The sequence below is a fragment of the Chelonia mydas genome, chromosome 2 (assembly GCF_015237465.2).
Source record: "Chelonia mydas isolate rCheMyd1 chromosome 2, rCheMyd1.pri.v2, whole genome shotgun sequence".
Taxonomy (NCBI): domain Eukaryota; kingdom Metazoa; phylum Chordata; order Testudines; family Cheloniidae; genus Chelonia; species Chelonia mydas.
Genome location: NC_057850.1, coordinates 107033145 through 107056700, shown reverse-complemented (window position 1 = coordinate 107056700; position 23556 = coordinate 107033145). Strand labels below are relative to the sequence as shown.

General features: G+C 39.4%; 2 protein-coding genes across 6 annotated transcripts in view; one reads left to right on the top strand and one right to left on the bottom strand.

The window, feature by feature from the left end:
- The window catches only part of KDM1B (lysine demethylase 1B), a 38335-nt gene extending 32755 nt beyond the window's left edge, over positions 1-5580 (top strand). For all 4 annotated transcript variants that reach the window (XM_037893064.2, XM_037893065.2, XM_037893067.2 and 1 more), the window contains 3 exons: positions 323-445; positions 2945-3097; positions 4253-5580. In XM_037893064.2, coding sequence (XP_037748992.1) covers positions 323-445; positions 2945-3097; positions 4253-4336 — 360 coding nt within the window. In that variant the 3' untranslated portion in view covers positions 4337-5580. The remainder of the gene's footprint in view (positions 1-322; positions 446-2944; positions 3098-4252) is intronic.
- A 2211-nt stretch (positions 5581-7791) lies between these two features.
- Positions 7792-23556, bottom strand: part of DEK (DEK proto-oncogene) — a 33211-nt gene continuing 17446 nt past the window's right edge. For both annotated transcript variants that reach the window (XM_037893070.2, XM_037893069.2), the window contains 6 exons: positions 22731-22851; positions 18195-18383; positions 13563-13698; positions 12916-13070; positions 11652-11720; positions 7792-9310 (listed from right to left, as the gene is read on the bottom strand). In XM_037893070.2, the coding sequence (XP_037748998.1) occupies positions 9299-9310; positions 11652-11720; positions 12916-13070; positions 13563-13698; positions 18195-18383; positions 22731-22851 (682 nt within the window). In that variant the 3' untranslated portion in view covers positions 7792-9298. The remainder of the gene's footprint in view (positions 9311-11651; positions 11721-12915; positions 13071-13562; positions 13699-18194; positions 18384-22730; positions 22852-23556) is intronic.

Here is a 23556-nt window from a genome sequence, read left to right as displayed (position 1 = left end):
TGCATGAATGTAAGCATGTTACCATCCTTTGTGTATTATTTAGGCTGACAAATATATGTGTTCCAGTTAATTCTGCACTATTCTAAAAAGGACTAACTCTACCTAATAAAGTTCTATATTGTCCTCTGACTTCTAGTTTTTTCATATCTGAGAGTAAAAACTACAGAGGATGAACTTTCTTTGGGATCATAACTGACTTGGTCCAAAAAAAAAGTTAATTTCCCCCACTGTCTGTCTGTTGGGGACAGTAGTAATTTAAGTGACTTTCTAGACATTCTTAGTATTTCTGAAATGATATCAAATGTTAATGTTTTGATTCTAGGGTAAATATAGTGTTCTAATGTCAGTAGTTACTGGAGATGCCGTGACAACCATTAAGAATTTAGATGACAAACAAGTACTACAACTGTGCATGACTGTACTTCGAGAACTGTTTAAGGAGCAGGTAAGAGAAGTCTGTTTCTGTCAAAGAAGAATTAACTTGCCAGAGATTTAAAGAGGGACCTGCAAAGAAACAAAAAGTTTGCGCCCTTTTATTACTTCTCTATGATGTATAAAGAAGGTCTGAAACGTGTGTGTGTGTGTTTTTCTGCCTGTCTTTTGTCTGAGAAATATCAGGATTGTCAAGTCTGATCTTCTGTGATCACAGAAAGGGAAATTGGGAGCTATCATGGGCCTGAATTGAAGAAATAGGGTTGGTAAAATGTAAACCAAATGGGAGTTTTTCTTCCACATGTTTTGGTTAGAGGCATTAAGAAAAACCAAACAAAGTTTAAACAGTCTGAGTAAAAATCACTTCTCAGTTAATCAGGTGTCATGTCCTTGATCTTTCTGATGTTATCATCCCACTAGTTCACCATCCATACAGAAAGTTGTATAGGCTAGACAAGAGCTGGCTTTCTGATGTGAAAACCAAGCAGAATAAACCCCCACCTCCCCCCACACACAAAAGAGGCACGCCTTCCTTGTATATCTGTTGGGTACAAGTCCTCTTCGCTCTCTCTTTCTTAGCAGGTCACCTTTGAGATAATAACTAATATCTACATTTATTATAAACACTATTTGCCAATTCTGGGGAAGCAGGAGATCATTACTTAGCAATACCATTTGCACCCAACCCTGGAGGGCTGAACTTTCCTCTCACGATATTCTAGAGTGGCTCTGATTTGTAAAGCTGGATGCTAAGGAAGACTGAGGGCATTGGCTACACTTGCAGATGTAGAGCGCTTTAAGTTAAACCCGCCTTCGTAGAGCGCAGTAGGGGAAAGCTCTGCAGTCTGTCCACGCTGACAGCTTCAAGCGCACTGGCGAGGCCACATTTGCAGCACTTGCATTGGCATTGGGCACAGTGCATTATGGGCAGCTATCCCAGCATGCAAGTGACACAACGTGCTTTTCAAATGTGGGGGGTGGGATGGAGTGTGTTGTGGGTATGTGGGGGGAGAGAGAGTGGGTTTGGTGGGGGGGGGGCTGACAGCATGTCAGCATGCTGTCTCGTAAGTTCAGACAGCAGCAGACCCCTCTCCCTCCCCCACCTCTCTCTCTCTCTCACACAGCATTCCACAGTAATGGTTGCTTTGTCTCAGAGGAGATAAAGCCGGGTGTCAGAAACAGCTTTCAAGGGGCATTTCCGCATTCCTGCAGCGATTCAAAAACAATGACAAGAGTGGCCACTTGACTTAAGGGGATTATGGGACTTTTCCGGGAGGCTGATCAGAGCGCAGTAAAGCAACACGTCGTTCACACTGGCACAGCAGCGCTTCAGCAAGGGCGCAGCAAACATTATTCCACTCGCCGGGGTGGAGTACCAGCAGCGCTGTAGCCGCAGAGTCAGAGCGCTCTACGTGCCTTGCCAGTGTGGACGGGTAGTGAACTAGTGCGCCCGGGGCACCTTTATTGCGCTGTAACTCGCAAGTGTAGCCAAGCCAGTAGTGGCTAAACCGGCCTCTGGATTCTTTGAGTTGATGAGTAAAACAAATGTTGCCACTGTTATGTCATATTTGTATTATTTTGAAATTTGGATCTTGTTTGGAGCTTTCTCGTCTGAATTAGTCACACAGTTCAGGTTTTGTGTAATGCATGATGTACATTGGTGGCTCTAATGCTTTGTGTGAGCCCTTCCTTACAGTTAGTGCACACAGAGTCCATGCTTACTTCCAGCCCCCCACCCCTTAGATGGGAGAGATTTTAATGAAGCTGGCAGACACCAGCAAGGATGAGGCTAATGGCCTCAACAGAAATAACACTGATAGCTAACTTTTAAGTGATTCACTTAAAGAAATCCTGAGTTTTCAGTTGTTCCTCAGAAAATATACTTGAGTGAGCAGCTGTTAGTTATAACAAATTATATTCATATTAAAAGTTCACCTACTTGCTATTCTGACCTCTCAAGAACTTACAGGTGGCAAATTAATATTTGGTCTCCATGCCAGTCTGATTGTTTTCTCCCCATCTTATGCAACCAGAAGAAGAACCTTCTATGAAAAACTTATCTGTAAAACTTCTTTCATGGTGGACCAGTTACTACAGTTTATAAAGACAAGCTGCACCAGGAGTCCTTTCTAAGATGTACCGCACTATTGTAGAAATCTTAGCATTATTTCACAAAGTTGATCTTTAGTCTCTTGGTTGTAGAAACTTTTGTGCATAGTAATGTTGACCCTGAGGTTATCACTAGTAAACTGATGCTTCTTGTACCTGTTCAGAAGAATATACAAAGCATATAGTCTGGGGGAAGAAGAGTTTCTTCTCCAAATATAGCTGTATGCAGCATTACAACCCTCGTATTATGCAGACTCTCAAATTTCCTAAGTTCAAAGCTGCATGAGTATACCCTGAATATTTCAAACATTAGGTTAAGCATTTTAACAAATATAATTCTTCACTGGAAGTTCCTATAAACTCTCTCCATTATACTGCATAACTTATTTCCTTGATAATTCAGGAAGTTCCAGACCCAGTAAAGTACTTTGTTACACGATGGAACAAAGATCCCTGGATCCAGATGGCGTATAGTTTTGTAAAGACAGGTGGCAGTGGTGAGGCTTATGACGTTATAGCTGAAGACATTCAAGGAACAATTTTCTTTGCTGGCGAGGTAAATGTCTTCATTATTATTCTAAAATTGGTTCAAGAATTTAGTTTTTATTTGTTGTAAAAAAGAGATTAAGTGCTGGGTAGAGAAAGATATAGAGTGGACAGACATTTTGTAAATATCCCCTTTGCCAATGCACCTTGATTCTGACATACAGCACTTCCTAGCTTGGTTTGTGCTGGCACTGCCGGTTGTACCAAATTGAGGGGTGGCTTTGTGAAGTGGATAAATGCAGAGTAGGATGAGGCCACAAAATCCACTTACACTTTCGATGTAATTGTGATTTGAACTTCTCTTTGCAGAAGTGCGTGTAGTTTTAATCTGCTTAGCCATATGAGCCAGAGCCTCTAGTTTTGAAAATCTGCACCAAAATGTATACCCAAAACAAGATGCAAAATGGAAAATTGTTACGCTGGTGTGGATATAACTTATATAACTGACTTCAGTCCCTGTGGACGTGTTTTTCCATTAGGGATGTACAGTAACTATCATCTTGCCCTATGGAATACAGAAGAGCAATAAGCTCTTTAAAAGACACGCCCCTGCCTATGTATGGAGGAATGTCTCAAGTGGTTAATAATGATAAATTGTAGTTCTTCAAAAACGACTCTCCAGGCATGCCCTTTATCGTAGTTACGTTTTGCATAATTGTATTTGGATACATATGGTCAATTGCTGATTTTATAAAGACAAAATGCATGTTCATATTATAGATTGAGACTCATAATTGCCCACCGCAGTTCAGATGAACTGCATAATTGACTCACTATTTCTCCATTGGTCACTAATGCAGCTATAGCAAACTCATGCCATTGATACTATTGTGTATGAACAACCTCTCTGAAGTAATGTCCAAACTAGCAAAAATGACTACCTCTCCAAGAGTCCAATTTCTTCGCTTTAATGGATATATGACTTCAGAGTTTACCTTTTTGCTAAATTCAATATTTGTTGCTTTTTTTTTTAAAGGCTTTTCTTTGGTTCATCTTTTTAACAAGCTATTTTTAAAATCTGAGAGCATTTAATAGTTTGAAAATACCTGTGTAAAAGCATATATCAAACACTCTTGCACTACACAGAACTTTGTTTTGGAGCAGAATTTTATTTGTGTTCTTCTATAGCTGTTTCAGAAATTATGCAATTTTTATTTTATTATAGGCCACAAACAGGCACTTTCCACAGACCGTTACAGGAGCCTACTTGAGTGGCGTTCGAGAAGCAAGCAAAATAGCAGCATTTTGAATACTGACATTTGTGTCTATATATTTTTTAATTGTTTTCTGTGGGTAAGACTTTCTTCAATTTCCCCTTTGCTATCATTCCCCCAAGTGGTACTTAAAACAGTATATGGGTATCTGAAGATAAAATCTTCATCTTTAACTTTCCTTTCCTTTCAAACCCTGGTGCTACATGAAGTCATAGTTTTTCCTAATGTCATTTTTCCAACAAAGATGATATTAACATGTCAGCACTGACATTGGAGTCTCTTGCTACTGTGGCGCACACAGGTCTACTAACAGAGCCTGCTGTGTGAGGCCTTTTTCTATATGGTTCAGCCCACACTATTGTAGTAAACCACCTGCACTGAAGAAGTTCAGAATAACAGAGCAATTGATTTCTATACAGGACTAGAGCATGGTGGATTATTTAGTGGTGGAGCTCCTAAATTCATTTTGTTCTCAGGTTGATCATGATCAGAGTAGCACTTGAACAAACAAGCCAAATCATGGAATGCCAATGGAGATGGTTGTAAGAGAGAACAAAGTCAGTTACATCTCCCCCACCCTACTCCCAATAACCTCTTCTGACATTTTTTCAGTGTATTTACTGTCCACCAGTCAGGCTTTGGCATCTCAAATGTGTTCCTTTTAAATAAAAACTGCTGGAACAGTTTATAGTGCAATCATCAAAGGGTTATTGAAGCTAAAGGATTTTTCAAAAAGAGAAAAGCTTTTATGTTACAGTAAAAATGTCTCTGAAATGTTCTCTGTACTGCATATTCAGAGTTGTACAGGAATAATCTTTATGATAAGAGTAAGTTTAGGTTTGCTCAGTGTTGCTCATCATGCAAATAGAGTAGCGCAAAAAAATTGTATGGGTTTAGATGTTTTTCCTTTGAAAGTGAACTTCCAAATTCATTTGAGCTGAGTAGGTGAATCACTTACACACATAATTATGAGAGCTTAATTGGGGATAAAGGGGGAGTGTAAGTTATTAGTGACTCATTCAGCTTTTGTATTTAAAATAGGTGAAGATGAATGAGGTAAAATATGCTTTTTATGAAGCGCTGAAATAAGGTGGCTTGCACTTTGATTTAGTTTATTATTTGAAGGTATTATAAAAAAATGATTCTGGAGTAATTCAGTAAAAGATAAGTAGCTACTTAAGTTCTTCCCACAGGGGAAGGCAGCAAGAAATAAAACACACAGCATCCACACCTGCCTTAACATCCCATAGAACAGGGTAAATGGAAAATGTTTTAAATTTAAAAAAAAAACAACACTTTTTTTCCTCCTGTGATGTTACTGCAGAGTTCTGTGTGATTCTGGAAGGAAAATAAGCACTTAATTATTTTTCTTAGTCTCAAGCATGCACTCTCTTTAGAATGCTGTGTGTGTGACAAAGCAAGTCTTCTTGAGTTACAGTGCTTAACTCCAGAAAGGTTACCTTTAGAAAAGAAGCCTGCTGAAGAAAAAACAATTTTTTACTCTTCTTCGATACCTAATTTGTTTTCTAGAATAGATGTGATGTTCAGATATGTTAAATATTTTTATTTAATCTTTAATTTACAAGGTTGAAGATGTTTATATATGTAACTAGATCTGTTTTTCTGCTATTCTGCTTTTTAAAACTGAACTGAGGATGTGACTGAAAGTGTAAGTGTTAATTTTTTTTGCTCTAAAGAATGCTAATATCTACAGTTCTGAAATACTTCAAGTACTAAATTGTAAGTGGCTTAAAGGTTATAGAGCAAGGCTTGAAATCCTTTGCTTGTAGAAGAAATGGTAATCAAGGTTTAAATTTTGCTAAATCATTGCTACTTTGATTATTCCATGTTTTACAGACCAATTTATAACGGAAGTGAGAGAGATTTCAATAGGAAATGAAGTGTGTCCCCAGTGGGCAAAAGTGAAAGGAAGAGCTCCCTGCCTCTCTCAGTGTACTAGATAGGATACCAAAATTTTAATAGGAAAGAAGCTTAGAAACAGTTAAATAAAAGAATCATTGGTACAAGCTCAGAATATACATTCTGTTTACAGCCCACATCTACAGGCCTTGGTCAAAGCTCCAATCAGCTTCGTAATAGCATGGAAACAGTTAAGAGCCTGACCTTTCAGTTAATCCTTAGTGTCTTAGATCCCAATTCAACAGTCTATCCCTCTTCAGCAAAGCATTTCTGTACATGCTGAACTTTAAGCATAGACCCAAGTCCTGTTGACAACTGCATTGGAATTTATATACATAACAGTGGGCACATGTTTAAATGCTTTGCTGAATTAAGGCCTCACTAAAAAGGCAAGAATGGGGGATAATAAATGCAGAGCATTATGGTAAATTTTAAACTGTTTACCAAAGTAATAAGACATTTATTATGGACTAATCAGGCATTTAAACTGTTTTGTGCTACACTTCAGTTGTGGAGAAACAAGCATAAAATGAGACTATTCCATTTTGTTTATACTCATTTAAGACTTTTAAAAAGTTAAGAGCCTCAGAATTGGCCCAACTTAAAGCACTGGAGAAGTTCTTGGGGACTAATAATTATGTCATTTAATTAAGCATGCCAGTTTTTCTAACTTGTGTACAGTTTATTCCCTGTAAATAAACAACTGGAGAATGGCTTTTTAAGTAAATTTGTTTAAAATAAGACCAAAATGTCTGAAGGCAGAGCATGATCTGTTACACTTCAACTCTTCTGTGTGACTTATGGCAGCAGAATAAAACTGGAAAGCGTCCACTGGATGTTGCACACTGTTTTTGAAATTGATGCTAAGCACGTACTGAGCAATGTGACAACATGCTTGACTAATATCTAGAGGTAGAATCTTATAGTTGCTGTTCTATATCTATCTCTGAATTGCAAGTCCTGATTCCATTATCTGTACAATAATGGATCCAGCGTCTTTCAAAGGATCACAAAACACTTCACCAAGCACTGACTGTGGTGGGGACAAGAGATGATACTCTACACACAAGCTTCACCCATAGATCATACCCTTGGTTGAGAACCAGTGGGGTAGAGTTAGATCATAGTGTTAACACTTATCCACTCTAGCTTTCATTAGTATTTTCCTACATGAGGATGAGGAAAAGCACTGAAGAAATTCAGTAACTTTGATCTTGTCCATCTCATTCAAATAAGGTGGTGAGTTGGCCATGAGTGTTATTTACAGAAGCTTTAGAAGTACAATTTAAAAATAACTTATTGTAGTACTATCCAAGGACAAAACAAGATTCAGTGACAAGTAACTTACTGCTTTACCAGGATTCTGAAATTGTTTAAATTGATAAGATTGTTCAAAGCAATTGCACAAGGGGTCGGTCATTTGTTGTAGTCATATTTTGATGGCAGGACATGTTTTGGCTCAGATCACACCTCTAAAGCACAGAAACCTTTTCCAGAGTTCTCTAGATGACTAGGTGCACATCTGTGGCTGCAGAGTTTTACTGTACAGGTAAGTGAATATCAAAATTGATTTAAGTTTTTCTGAAAGACATTTATTGAGTACAAAACTGAAACATTCAGCCTTTTAAAAGAAAGGATTACATGCAAAGAAATCATAAAAAGGTAAAGGTTAATTAACATCCTGACTGGCTGAACATTTTCAGAATTTAAATGATCTGACTCCTAATTTTGCAAACACAGAATACTAAAATTTTAAAAATGTTTTGCTCTTGAATACTGGAGTCATTAGAGGATTTGTTTTTCATATCATTGATAGCAACACTTTTTGTTTGGCCTGTTAGTATTTTACATAAATTATAAATTACTTTCTGTAATAGCACAAAGGTATAATATGGTGGGCAAAAACTTACATGAAAATTTCCACTTAGAACCAAAAGCAGTTGCCCAAAGTTTGAGATGTGATTCTAGAGTACCATAAACCATATTTATGCTTGAATTTAGAAAACTATTCCTATTCAGAATAACACTTAAGTAAATGATTAAGTACTATCCTGCTTGGGCTCCTAGATTTGGGGCATGATTTTCAGTTGTTAAGCCTGCCAGGTGTTCATCACTTTAGGCACCCACTTCTGAAAGTTTTGGCCATAGAGTCCAACACCCAAATAAGCATTATCAAGTCAATTACTTTTTCCCCTGTAGCCTTCACTTTGAACTTTATTAATGTATTAGGTCAAGCCATTGGAACAAATACATCTGTAGCCTTTTATATAAAGTTAAACACTGAAAAGCTTAAGTATAAAATTACGGGCGAATCTTCCTTACAAGGCAAGATTGGACAAACAGTAAAACTTCAACTCTTTTGTATAAACTTTTATGGAGCTTCCCACTTTTCATCCCAGCATCACTGCTGAACACTGACATGTCAGAAGTCTTAAGATAACTAGAGATTTAAAAAACTGATTTGCACAACAGAAATCTGCAATAACTTTATATACAGTCTTTAAAAGTACAAAAATAATATCTGCCAATTAGTTACCATGCTTTGATGGTTCTCAGTGCATACACATGCAAGACAGTAATGTAGATTGAGCATTCTGAATTTATAGCATGTAAATCAGAATATAAACACTAGCATGACTGATTTTCAGAATATGTATTCAGATATTTCTATAACCCAATACTGCAATATTCCAGACAATTTCTGCATGTATGCATGCGAACACTTAAACTTTTATCCCACTTGAGTCTTAAAAAAAAATTATGCAAGGTATTAAAGCACATTAAAAGCTATGATGTCTTAATGAATCTACTACTACAAAGCAATTCAAAATGTACAAAACTATAAAAAGGGAACATGTATTGCCATGCAAAAAAAAAGTAAGCAAGTTAACTAAAACCTGCATCAAATGCAATTATTAAAAAGGTACACAAAAAAGCAATTTACACTGATACTCGGTCCGCAGAATCAGCGCTGACTAAACATAATATATCACACATATTCTTTTTGCTGGTGTCTATCATCTTCAAATCCATGGGAACATAAGTCAGCAGTTTTCATTTCCTCCAGTCAAATTAGATCATGAAATCAACTGAAATGAGACAGTTTCTCCTTTAGCCTTAATCAATTCCACACCAGTCTAACATTAAGATAAAGGCTGTTCAACAACAGGTACAAAAATGCTAGTTAAGAAATGATTATGCTCTTCTCTCAACCATCCCATTTACATGGGAGTACCACCATAAATCAAATTGTTCAGTGCCATCTTATGTTAGGATATTCCACTGTGTTTTAGCTGGCATACACGACATTTGAGGTGTATGCATTTTTTATTAGAGGGTTTGAAGTAAAATGGAGACATTCACTTACAATTTTTCTGCAGTCTGACTAACAGAAGTACTGGTTCCCTTACATCATCCCTTTTTTATTTTAGGGAGTAGCAAAATGAATTCACTTGAAATTCTTAATCATTACTAGCTACAGACTGGATCATGAGCTCTACATTAAGGGTGGCATGTTGCTGTAGCAGCTAAAGAAAGCAAGATTGCAATTCACAGAGTCATCTTCCTTCCTGTTTCCCCTACTGCTGCGGGGAGGGAGTATGGGGTCTACATCAGATGCAGTGTACTCTCTTCAAGGCAGCATCATAACTCTCCCAACCAGGTGTGTGGCTGGGGATATGTACTGAGCCAAGGCTCTGCCTGCTCTCTCCCCACTCCCACACAGCTGCATGGAGAGGGAATGGAGCAGCTCAGTGAAGCTTGTGTTCTCTCCTCATAGAATATCAGGGTTAGAAGGGACCTCAGGAGATCATCTAGTCCAACCCCCTGCTCAAAGCAGGACCAATCCCCAATTTTTGCCCCATATCCCTAAATGGCCCCCCTCAAGGATTGAACTCACAACCCTGGGTTTAGCAGGCCAAAGCTCAAACTACTGAGCTATCCCTCCCCGCAGTATTACCTGTGCTATTACCTGTGATGCAAGTAGCCAGTGCTTTGCATCCCTAAATTGCTGTGTAGCCTAGGCCATGATTTGGCCCTTTCAGAGCTGTGCATTAATTATGCTAGTTAGATTAATAGAGGCCATGGTAGCTTTACTATTTTAGTTCTTCCTGAATAGTAACTCATATTTCCGAAAGATAAAAAAATTATTGAACCCACATGTGAGTGGCATTCAGGTTTGACTAATGTTAAGAAAAACAACTATCAGCTTTTAGATGAAGAGCACATAGGGCAAAGATCCAGGTCCTGAATCAAGGTTGGCCTGAAAAATGTTTTTGGTCACTTCCCATACAAAAAACCAAGCTTTCTGAAACTAGTACTAGTACAACCATATTTGCTCCAACCCCTCAGACAGAGACCAACACCTACAAGATCTTCACCAAGCATTCTCAAAACTATGATACCCATACGAGGAAATAAGGAAACAGATCAACAGAGCCAGACGTGTACCCAGAAGCCTCCTGCTGCAAGACAAGCCCAAGAAAGAAACCAACAGAACTCCACTGGCCGTCACATACAGTCCTCAGCTAAAACCTCTCCAACGCATCATCACTGATCTACAACCCATCCTGGACAACAATCCCTCACTTTCACAGGCCTTGGGAGGCAGGCCAGTCCTCGTCCACAGACAACCTGCCAACCTGAAGCATATTCTCACCAGCAACGACACACCGCAGCAGAGTAACTCTAACCCAGGAACCAATCCATGAAACAAACCTCGATGCCAACTCTGCCCACATATCTACACCAGCGACACCATCACAGGACCTAACCAGATCAGTCACATCATCACTGGTTCATTCACCTGCATGTCCACCAATGTAATCTATGCCATCATGTGCCAGCAATGCCCCTCTGCTATGTACATTGGCCAAACTGGACAGTCCCTATATTAGGAATGGCAATATACAAAATCCTGTAGGAGAACACTTCAACCTCCCTGGACACACAATAGCAGATTTAAAGGTAGCCATCCTACAGCAAAAAAATTTCAGGACCAGACTTCAAAGAGAAACTGCTGAGCTTCAGTTCATTTGCAAATTTGTTTAATCCTGAGTTGATGGTGTCAAAGACTGTGAATGGCTAGCCAACTACAAAAGCAGTTTCTCCTCCCTTGGTGTTCACACCTCAACTGCTAGAAAAGGTCCTCATCCTCCCTGATTGAACTAACCTCATTATCCCTAGCCTGATTCTTGCTTGCATATTTATAACTGCCTCTGGAAATTTCCACTACATGCGTCCGACGAAGTGGGTATTCACCCACGAAAGCTTATGCTCCAATACGTCTGTTAGTCTATAAGGTGCCACAGGACTCTTTGCTGCTTTTACAGATCCAGACTAACATGGCTACCCCTCTGATACTTAGTATTATATAGTGTCCCAACCTCTGATGTTTAAAAATATACCATTTACTTTTTCAGATAAGTTTACCTCTTTAACTGTCTTTTTGATGAAATCTTTCCTTTCAGACAAGTCATAACTGGGATAACTTTCATATACCTAAAGCAAGCAATAAAAAAGAGCTAGTGTGAGTGAGAAGTCTATTACTTTTATTTTTCAGAACATTAACTTCATGATTTTAGTGCAGAGGACCTGGAGTTGTAGAATCCAAATGTAAGTTGTACAATGTCATTTGAAGTGTCAAACCTTTTATTTCCCTCATTTTGCCTAAACTCAGTTTTTGAAAGTTTGTGTAGCAGTTATTTTTAATGACAACAGGAGTTAGTTTTCATATTAATAAAGCACAACATGCGGGTGACAGAATACCCTGGGGTCAAGCAATTCAGGCTGTTTACCAGTGGGTGTGTTGTATCCTCTGGACCAGTGGTTCTCAACCTTTTCTCATTTGTGGACCCCTAAGAAATTCTGAATAGAGATGTGGACCCTATGAAGTTTTTTTTACACACACACACACACACACACAGCGAGAGCGCACTGAAATCTTTTCAGTTTAAGGCTTTCACGGACCACATGTTGAGAACCACTGCTCTAGACTGGGAGCTGCATTCCCCGTAAGTATGAAAGAGACTAAAAGAACAAAAACCAGGTCCACAGTAAGTACAGTTTTGGGTCCTTTAAATCAATCAATGACAGTACTGTTTTTAAAAACGGATACTGTTTTACCACTATCAGTAGCCAAATTGTGTGTGTGTGTGTGTGTGTGTGTGTGTGTGTGTGTGTGGTGGTGGGGGGGGGGGGGGGGGGGCGGAGGGGGGGAGGGAGATGATCACTAAATTGGCAAATAATGGGATTTTTTGACTTGCTGGCAATTCTGAAAAATTTAAAGTTTAGTTTCAGGTCCAGCTGAAAACAAAATTTTGGGCAAGTCAAAAAATACTTTGACTCAAATGTGTTTTATTTTATGCATTTTGACAAAAAGCAAACGAGGACTAAATTCACAAAACAGCCAGGTAGATGTGTGGGGTAGAGGAGGCTGAGGGGAAAGCGTTAACCCTCTGTTAACCTCTAGCACCCTGAGGCTTTCCAGCCAAGTGCTGACAAGATTCAATGCAGCCTAGTTCAAGATCAAAGCCTTAAGTGGTACAGCTTTAGACATTCACACATTTGAGTATAATTAGTATATGAAATATTTACATTTTCACACAAATTTATAATTTACAAAACAAAATGAGCAATATCAAAGTTAGTTTTTAAACAAAACTTTTAACAAAAGCTGTAGAATTTTTATACATACCTCCTTGCAAATCTGTTTCATTGTGACTTCCTCCAAATTTGCATTGGCCAATAACTTCTTGACAGTTTCCTTAAGATCTTCATCTGTAGGTGGTTTCTTCAACTTTTTAATTAAAGGTTCATCATCTGAACTATCCTCAGACTCACTTTCTAAATCTGGAAGATTTACTTTATTAGAATTCAAATGTTTGACATCTCCCTGCTGCTTCCTTCCTCCAGAAAAGAACACAGGACAATTATCTCCCACAGAACACCATGTCCCACATTATTCCTTGACAGTCTGACAGATCATGTTTTGCTGATTTTGTTTATAAAATACCAAGTGTTTAAAACTATTTAGTATTAATTTCTGCCCTAACCCAGAATACTGCAATTCAGCTTCTCCCATCAATCAGGCTGAAGTAGGGCTGCAAACCAGGTTATAAGATTCTGTTAAATCACTCTGCAGGTCCTGTTAAAGATCTTGCCAAGGCCCCCCAGCAGAGAGGGGGTCTCATCCTGTTATTTCAAATCTAAATTAGCAAAACAAACTTGTGATTTCTACATCAGAGAAGCAATAAAAAGTACGCAATGTTTTGCTGTACAGTTAACCTTAAGACTCATCTTCTAAATTAAGCAACACAGTGAAAACAAGACTAAAACCTTTACCTTTTTTTGAACTGTTCTGATTCTTCTTTGTAGTGCTGCTATCTGCTTTCTTGACATTAGCACTTTTCACAGCTTTCTTGTTTTTAGAAGGCATCTTCTGTTTAGGTTTTTCTTTTTTAGATGCTTTCTTAGGTTGCTGTAGGAGAGAAAAGAATGGATTGAATCCTGACTTCTAGCACAACAGCTCTCAATCCCCACCAATATGCTACATGGGCGTGAGAAACATGTCATTGCAAACTGAATTATTACATTCAGATGTGAAATACTGGCCATTTATAGCTGTGTACTATAGTGGATGGTAGTGAGGAAAATACATAGGTACTGTGAAGTTAAAATCTGGACTCTTCAAGATTAGATTTTAATTTTGCATAAACTCTGGAGCTCAAACCAAGACAATCAAATTCTTGATTGTTTTAACAAACAGCTGGAACTTTTTCTAGCCTTATGGGTGATTGTGCTAAGCATCTCCATTCATAATTATGTCTGATGCTATTAGAGAGCATTTTTCCCCCCAGGAGGCAGGTATCTTCATAGGCCTGGTTAAAGTGAAATTCTACTCTGAAAAGGGACTACAATGGCAGAGGGTTCAATGATTATTGTAACCTGAATTTATCCATGAAGCAAGATGCATTTTCTAACCGCCAATCCTACAAACATACCCAGGACTCATTCCACCTTGGAAAATCAAGAAAGTTACATTTTTTCATGCTCACATAGCATCATCAGTAATAAAGCTTTTGCCAGCCAAGTTTCAACCCCCCATACCTGCACAACCCCATTAGTCTTAAACAAGATTGTATGGGTGTAACTGAGGATCTAATTTGGTATACAAAATATTTTATTGTGATGAATCACCAGAAGGAAAGAATCCTGGTTACATTGGTAGGTATGGCAGTTAGAAAGTAAATGATAGACACTGGAATTAAAAAGTGCCATTTTAAATAATTTTAGAGTAGAATTACACTTAATACAATAGTGTCCCATCAATGACTATTCCAAAGCAGATTCTGTTTTTTCTATAAGTAGTGACTATCCTTTAAGACAAAACCAGAAGTACGCATAATTGCTCCAGTCTGCCAAAAATAAGCAGAGGTGCTGCACCTAGAAAGCAATCCACTACTAACAGAATGCCAACTCTTATCCCTTCCACAAGGATATACTTACCTTCCTTTTACTTTGTCAGTTTTATCATCCCAAAACTTTAGTCAGTTTATTTTAGAGGCGCACCAATAACTGACTGCTATGTCATCTGATTTCTAGAATACTCTAGGCACCATCTGCCCTACAACAGAACCCTTGAGAGTCTGATTAAAACTGAACAAGCAAACCATGGTATTCTATAAACAATCTAGTTTTAGTTTCCATCCTTGCCCACAATACTGCAACTTAGCATCCCTTCAGTCAGGCAGAAGTATGGCTGCATGGCCTCTAACTATTACGCATGGGTGAATTTTTACTAGTAGAAGTGAACTACATTAATGAATGCACACAACTGGCTCAGGTATGATGCTTTAAAAATAGACAAACTACAACGTGTTTGATGAAGTCAAAATCAACTGATAAATAGAAGATACAGAATACATAAACTGGACATGTTTGCTTTATTTACACAAGTTAAACGTATTTAAGTCTACAGGATCAGAGTCTGTTTAACTGCCAGCCCAAGAAACTTCCTCTGGAAGTTACTGAGGCAAGCATGGAACTCCACAACACTGTTTAGCATCAAAAGATACTGCAAAAAATAAGAACTTGGGAATTTCTCAAAAGGAAAAGTCAAAAGTTAAGCATGTGCTTAAGTCCTGTAAATCGTAAATAGTGCAAAACAATTTGACATGAAAAAAAAACAAACTGGATTTTGACTCACATTACCAGTAACTACTTTCATTTACACTTGTGCAACCCATAAAACTTAGTTAATTGGGTTGGTGCCCCAGTCAGACTAGAATCCAGCTCACTGCTTCAGAGCTGTTGGCTTTTCAGAGGCAACAGAAGCACTGAGAACTTTGTCACTGTAGTCAGCAGGAAATACACACAGATCATATCCTTAAGTAGATACTTTTCAAACTAGAGTGCTTTGGCGTTTTAAGTGTTTGGCTACAGAGCAAGGTTAGAAGTTTAAATGGAACTCAGTCTGCTTTATAACGTATGGGAAGTGTTCTTTCCTCAGAATCCAGATTGTTTTCTAAAAATTGTCTTTGAATCCTTAATTCTAAGAAGCTGTCTTTTTGGAATCTCAATCAAGAGAAGCGTGCAGGTGTTTGCATCTGTCCCAACCACTCCTCACCCACGACTCCAACAATTAGCTCAACAGAGAGCAGAATAGCCTAACTAAATGAGGGCCGTCTAGCTAGTTTTTATTGTGCTGTTGCTGAAGGACTGTTAAACACATGGCAAAAAAATAATAATTTTTGTTCTTTTAAATATATAGGCAGTTCTTGCCTACCTTTTGCCATTTGCCACAACTGAGCTAAAAAGACATCCAGTTTTCAGTTGTCAATAAGCTTCTGTTCCAAGCAGGTTCATAATTTCAATTTATTTTCAATAACTTCATACATTATAGCCTACAGATATTCATCTATAGATTGTCTGTGAAAGTTTGATCTTCAAGTTGATTGTAAATTACGTGTCTGACTTCTCACTGTTTAGACAACTCTGGTCTGAACCTTCATGGAATTTGGGATAACTTGAGTGAGTTTACTTGGGTCTGGTCTACAATATGAAATTATGTCGGTATAACATCGCTCAGGGGTGTGAAAAGTCCAGTTAAACCTATCCAGTTAAACCCCAGTGTAGACAGCCTGTCGGGGAGGTGGATTACCTGTGCTGAAATGAGAACCCCTCTGTCAGCATTTTAAATGTACACAGGCCCTTGGTTTGCTGAAACTTTTCCTTTAAGACCCTCAATCAGGAGACTTGCCTGTACAGGGCATAAGAGGTAGAATGTTTTAAGAGCAGGGTAGTTTTTCCATGAACTAATCAAGTTTCCTTTGAAGTTCTCTAACATTATAGTCCCTCTGACGTGGGTCTGTAAACACTCCTTAGGAGTGTCAGACATCTAAAAGTTTTCAGGTTTTACCTGACAGCTCGGAAGGAACAGAGGGTTTAACTCCTACCTCTTGAAGAAAGGCAAAAAACTGAGGTCAGTGGGGCTTACCTATCTTTTATAGGCAGCTGAGCTCTTGGAAAAAGGATTTCTAAAGAAGACTCCTGCCACAGAGAGCCAGATTCCTCTCCTCACAGCAGAAAGACTGTACTGGTGAACAGATGAACAAAATATAAAATTAGCTTTTAATACTCTAGCCCTCTTTCAACTCACCAGCTGTGAGTACCACCAAAAAATGGCAAGTTAAGAATGTGTGGTTCCAATCTTGTTTTATGGAGAATGGTGGTGAAATATCATTTGGCGTTTTATGACATTTTCATTTTGAAGTTACATGAATTTGCCTTCCAACAAAAAGTTTTCACGATTAACTACCTTCCATAGCTCAGACAATTCAAATATATGGCCTACCACACTTGTAAATCATAAGTTGAAGTGCAGCCCAGGTCAATAGTGGCTGACGTTTTATCACAACCTGTAGTTCAGTGGCTTATATAAAATGCTGGTCTCAGTCCTGTAATTAGTGAATTGGACATGTCCGCATCACAAAACCCACAGCCATAACTGCAGGTAATAAACGATCTCATCTAAGAGATCAAGATGTCAAAGGATACGAAGCCTGAAGTCTCTTCACTGGTATAGTATAGGGTTGAGTCAATGTGAAGATGCTTGTATTGCCACTCCACATTTTGTAACTTTTGTGAGAATACGGGGAAGAAAGGGATAAGGGGAAGCTCAAGCTGTGAATGTATGAGGAAAAATGCTAGTGTTTGAAGAAAAAAATTAAGTTTATGGAAAAATAAGGTTCTGAAAAGAACGAACAAAAAAAAAAGAGTAGAAAATTGAGTGTAGTGGGACTATCACCTCTTGAAATTCTGCAGAAAACCATTTAAGGTTGCTTAGTTTTGTACTAATAAATATTTGAGGGACCACTACAGAACTACACAAGAATCTGGGAACTGATGTCCCAAGACCAGTGCTAGATAGGTAGGAGTGACTTTACTTACTGAATTCTACAATTCTTACTTCAACTGTAGCTCACTAAAAGTAATCCCCAGTCAAAAAGCAATGGTGTTTTACTAGAAAACGTCACCAGGAGATATAAGAAAGGCAATGCTTAAATTTCAGCTCTTGGCTGCACTGCTTGTTAGAGATGTTTAAAAAAAGTCCATCACATGCAGCAACTGATTTTACAAGACTCACAAGCATCTGAGATCAGAACCAGGTCCTCTGATTTCTGTTTCTTCATCCCTCAAAGTTTTAGTTCTTGGATCACATCATATTTCTGACACTGAAAGAAGTCAGGTCTTCCTGATATACAGTACCTTATGAACTTTTGTCTCAAGTTGTCCACATGTGAATCAATCCTTTCCATTTACTAAAGCTTACTTTCCACCTTTAAAAAAAAAAACCACCACCAAAAACACTAACACTATATTGAAACCCCCTTCCAGTAATGTAGCCAGTTAGTTACAAACTAAGCAAGACAAACTCATTCATCTTTCCTGAAAAGGAAGTTTTGTTATATTTACCTCCTCTTCACTCTCTTTATCTTCTTCAGAAGATTCAGCCTTCTCTTTCTTTTCATCCTCCTCCTCACTACTTGATTCATCCGACAAAATCTCAGGACATTTGGTGTGTTTTACTTTTCGTGCAGTTCCTGAGCTACTGCGTTCTTTTTTGCCGCCTTTGCTGGGTGTTTTTTTGGACTTTGGCAATGGCTGTTTAAGATAAAAGTATGGGTTTAAAAAAGTAACAATTTAATAACAATTTTTTAAATTTCAATTTCAGTCAAGTCATATGAACTTGAAGAATAAGCAGAGCTAGAGCCACCACTGACCTATAAAACTTAAAAGTATGTGCTTCTGGCAACCACCAGATGCCCATTACTAGGGACCGTCATTTTAAAGTGAAGAGTTTACACTGCTTTAAAAAAAGTCAAGGGATTGTTTTATTTAAGTTCATGACAAAACCACAATTTAGGGCACAATGAAACACAATTAAAATTGTAACCACATAGTTGTCAGTGTCTGTGGTATGGGGGAAATCAGGTGGACACTGAGTTTATAGTTTGTTGTGTCTATTTCCTCCCTATCCCCCAAAAAAGACACCGTCATTCATTGTGGATGAACATGTTGCCCTCCAATCACTTAAACCCATTATCTCAAAAATGGATTCAAGTTAGAGGCTTATCTTTTCAGATCTAAAAAGCTGAGAATCTTAATCTTAAGTGTTGCTCCATTACTTAGAAATACAAACATTTTTGACAAGGGCACCCTGGATTCTTTCAGAGTCTCCACCCCAACAAAAATGTCTAGATGGCTATTGCCTAATTTTTTTCTGCCAATCATATTAAAAAATGCTACATCTTCTTCTTGCCAATAGAGACATTACCAAGCATGCTGGCGCATTCTGGAGGTGAGAAAGGTATATAGTGTACTGTATTTTAGAACTATCGTTGAAAATCATTCTGAAGCCTCAGCTAATACAGACTGAGACAACCCTCTTGCCTTAGAAGGGGGTTAGTATAAGCACAACATACCTGCACTTCATTTGCTACATTGAACTTCCAGCTGATTTAAATGCGAATCTAAATATTGGTTATAATCTAAATCCCTAGACTGATGGTGAATTGGCATTAAAGGCTGTCTCTCCCTTTGAGACACAAAAATAACAAAGAACTCTGTAAGCGTTCTGCTGACAGCATTTAACTGTGACACTGACTACATTTCCCAGACTTGAAGAAGAGCTCTGTGTAAGATCAAAATCTTGTCTCTCACACTAACAGGGGTTGGTCCAATAAAGAATTGCCACCTCACCTGACTTGACTCTTTAAGTGGTCATATAAGCATTATGAGAGCCAGAGATGAACACGTTCAGTAGATGGTCCCCTAATCATACAATTTTCCTTCTGGCAGTCTGGTCAGCATTTAATAGCTTTCATAGTATTGTGTAATCCTCATTTTTAGATAGAGCTTTGCCTGATGGGTTTAGGTCAGAGGTGGACAATCTACGGCCCGTCAGGGCTTTGGATCCGGCCCATGGGATTGCCACCCCCGTGGGGCTAAAGCAGGCTCCCTGCCTGCTCTGGCCCCGCGCCACTCCTGAAAGTGGCCAGCACCACAGCCCTGCGGCCCCCGGGGGGGGGGGGGGGCGCGCTCCATGTGCTGCCCTTGCCTGCAGGCACCGCCCCCCACAGCTCCCATTGGCTGGGAACGAGGAACCACCGCCAATGGGAGCTTCGGGAGAGGTACCTGCATGTGAGGGCAGCACACAGAGCCCTCTGTCCCCCCCTCCCCCAGGGGCTGCAGGGACATGGTGCCTGGGACATGGCAGGCAGGGATCCTGCCTTAGCCCCACTGCACATTGCTGTCACCCCGGAGCTGCTCAAGGTAAGCGGCACTGGGCCGGAGCCTGCACCCCAAGCCCCTCCTGCACCCCAAGCCGGAGTCCCCTGCCACACCCCTCCTGCTCCCCAACCCCCTGCCCTGAGCCCCCGCCGCACCCTAAGCCCCCTCCTGCACTCCAACCCCCTGCCCTGAGCCCCCACCGCACCCTGAGCCCCCTGCTGCACCCCAACCCCCTGCCCTGAGCCCCCGCCGCACCCTGAGCCCCCTCCTGCACCTCAACCCCCTGCCCTGAGCCCCCTCCTGCATTCTGCATCCCTCCCTGAACCCCAACCCCCTGCCCTGAGCCCCTTCCTGCACACCGCACCCCAACCCCCTGCCCCAGCCCTACATTCATGGCCCTGCATGCAATTTCCCCTCCCAGATGTGGCCCTCAGGCCAAAAAGTTTGCCCACCCCTGGTTTAGGTAAACATCTGTATTCCATAAGAAAGGGTTACTGTTGCTGCCTAATGTGAACAGTTTTAGAGCTTATGTTTGGTGAAGCTACTTTGGTGGGTGTTGCTGTAAGTTATTTTACCACCTACACGTTTCTCCAAATATGTCCATCCAATAATCTACATTAGTGTTTCTCAACCAGGTGTATATGTTCTCCTGGGGTATGCCGAAGTCTTCCAGAGGACACGTCAACTCATCTAGATATTTGCCTAGTTCTACAACAGGCTACAGGAAAAGCACTACTGAAGTCAGTACAAACTAAAATTTCATACAGACAATGACTTGTTTGTACTGCTTTACATTCTATATCAGTGTTTCTCAACCTGGGGGTCATGATTTATTTTATAATTATATGGTAAAAGAAAGAAAGAAAGCAATTTTTCAGTAATAGTGTATTGTGACACTTCTGTATTTTTATGTCTGATTTTGTAAACCAGTAGCTTTTAAGTAAGGTGAAACTTGGGGGTATGCAAGACAAATCAGCCTCCTGAAAGGGGTACAGTAGTCTGGAAAGGTTGAGAACCACTGATCTACACTGTAGAATCACATGCAAACAGCAATAAATGTTGGCTATATAATGGAAGTTCCTCAAGTTGGACAAAACTCCAGATACATATTTTACCTATACATATTCCTCCCCCCCACAAACTGAGGCAAAGTTCATTTAATTCCTCAGCCATAATTCTACAAAAGCCCAACTTCAGTTATTTTTGCGTTTTTGTTCTCACTGTTAAGACTAAAACCAAACTTCACAATGCCTGCTAACACAATGACACCAATCAGCTCATTTAACAGGTGATTATGTGTGTAGAAAGATGTCAACAGGGGAGGGGAAAAATTTTGATCCCCATTAATATGCAGCCCTCTAAAGTTGAGCATTGTGAGGCTGAAAGTACACACAGTACATTTTAGTGATGTCTGCTTCATTTTAGATTAACCTCTCCAATGTGTCAAAAGACACTTGTCTTTGAAGACTAAAAACATGGTCACTTAAAGTTTATTAGGAAGAGCTCCATATTTTCTGCTTTAAATAACAAACATCTCTGTATGGGACACTCAAGTAGTCTCTCCTTATTTAACTTATAATCCCTTATAGTGCCTCTACCCTGGAAAAGCAACTTTGAAAACGGCATCGGGGAAGTCCATGTTTCTTTTAAAAGCCTTCCATGTAACTGCACAAAAGTAACTCAAAGCAGATTATTATTATTATTGGAGATGATGCATGAGAAGGAAAGAACCTAGACTGACTTGTAGGTCTGGAAGCTATTAGAAGATAGGTTTAATTTGCTCAGTTTATGAAGAGTGGGAAACTAGAGACACAAACATTAATTCCCCAATGAGGATAACTTTCCAGGGTAGAAGAGCACTTCAATAAGTTAAGTGTTGACAGAAATGGATGTCTGGGTTGCTTCCCCAAACAAAAAAAGCAGCATAGACAGAGACATTCCTTATTCACTTCTGTATATGACTTCACATTTGTAGCAATTATGATAAAAGGAATTTTGATAAGCAATGACAGCCTTTGACCATTTATGTATTGCTCTTAGGTTAAAAAAAAATAAGGTGGAATACAGGAGCCTAATTAAGTATTTTGTGCAGCTGGTTTTAATGCATTGTTACACACTCCAGTTCCAATAAAGCTGTGATCTAGTGATCCCCCCCTTCCCCTCCCCACTGTGTGATGAATGGGTTGAAAGGTGTTTCCACCTTCAGTGAGCTCTCACACCATTCCCCGATACAGTTGCCACCCTTTTTCTGTCCATTTTCACCTTCCTCCCTTCCCTCACCTCATTTCTATTTTTTTTGGGGGGGGCTCACATTTCACAGCTCCCTTTCTGTTCCTCAAAGCAAAAAGACTACATGTTGCTTGGGTAGGGATGTCCAATGGTAACTCCATGAGCTGGATACATATGCTTTTGCAGCCTAGCTGAGCATGATGGGAAAAGAGAACAGAAGATCAAGCTTGTGGCTTCTGCCTAAGCCTGCAGCCCTATACATGTGATCTGCTATGGTCAGCTACACTGAATCACCGTGGGAGCAGATTTAGAAAGACATTCACTTTCGAGGAGCCACCCACATACTTAGCTATGGTAGAAGAAGCATATTTGGAAGGGGGAGCATACCGCTTAAGGCAACATTGTATGTCCCCATTGTTTTTTTCTGCCCACATCCCACCCCAAGTTGGAATCATAACAATGAATAAATATAATAAAATTGTGCCTCACCTTGCCTGAAGGTTTTGGATGCATTAAGAAGTTTAAGATTCTGGTAACCAGTTCATTATTAACTCCCGATCTTTCCAAATCAAGGACCTCACAGATACTTTTCAACATGGCATTCCTGAATCTGAGCAAAAACAAAATTCAATTATCTTACCAGGTTATTTAAAAAAGTCAACATTTAAGTATTGAGCGTTTGAGACACTTTTGGTTAGACATTGATCCTACAAACACATGCAGGTGTAGGTAATTTAAGTACTCCTATTTGTATCTGTTGATGCTTACAAACACAGTTACATACAATAGGTCAGCATCAAGAATCAATGAAAGTAAGTCTCCCTTCTCAACAATTTCCCTAAACCCAACTCAGAGCTATATACTGTGGGATATAAATACACCTACAATATAAGCAGCAGTTCCCTCAGAAAAGTCTCCCTAGTTACAATGTAAATAACCTTTTTTTCCCCAGATTTGAAGTTATCCACTCCAGGACAAGTCTGGTGAACATGACTTATTTAAACACAACCTTGCAGGCAACCCCACCAAAAATGCTAATATTTTAGCCTCTACTATTTCTTCTGGTTGCTCCTGCCTTTCCATCCAGCCATCCAGTAGTTATCCATGCCCCAAATATACAGTAGACACTGGGACACATAGTCTACTTTATCAGCAGTTTTGGATAAAGGGAAAATAGAGCTGGATGTCATGTTACAATTTAGGGTTTGCAGGATCAGAAACTAAATGTTTTGCCTTTTTAAAACATAGTGGTGAATGAAATTTTGTATCCAGAAACTGCAACTAGATTAATGCAAAATAACCATAAAGTGAAATT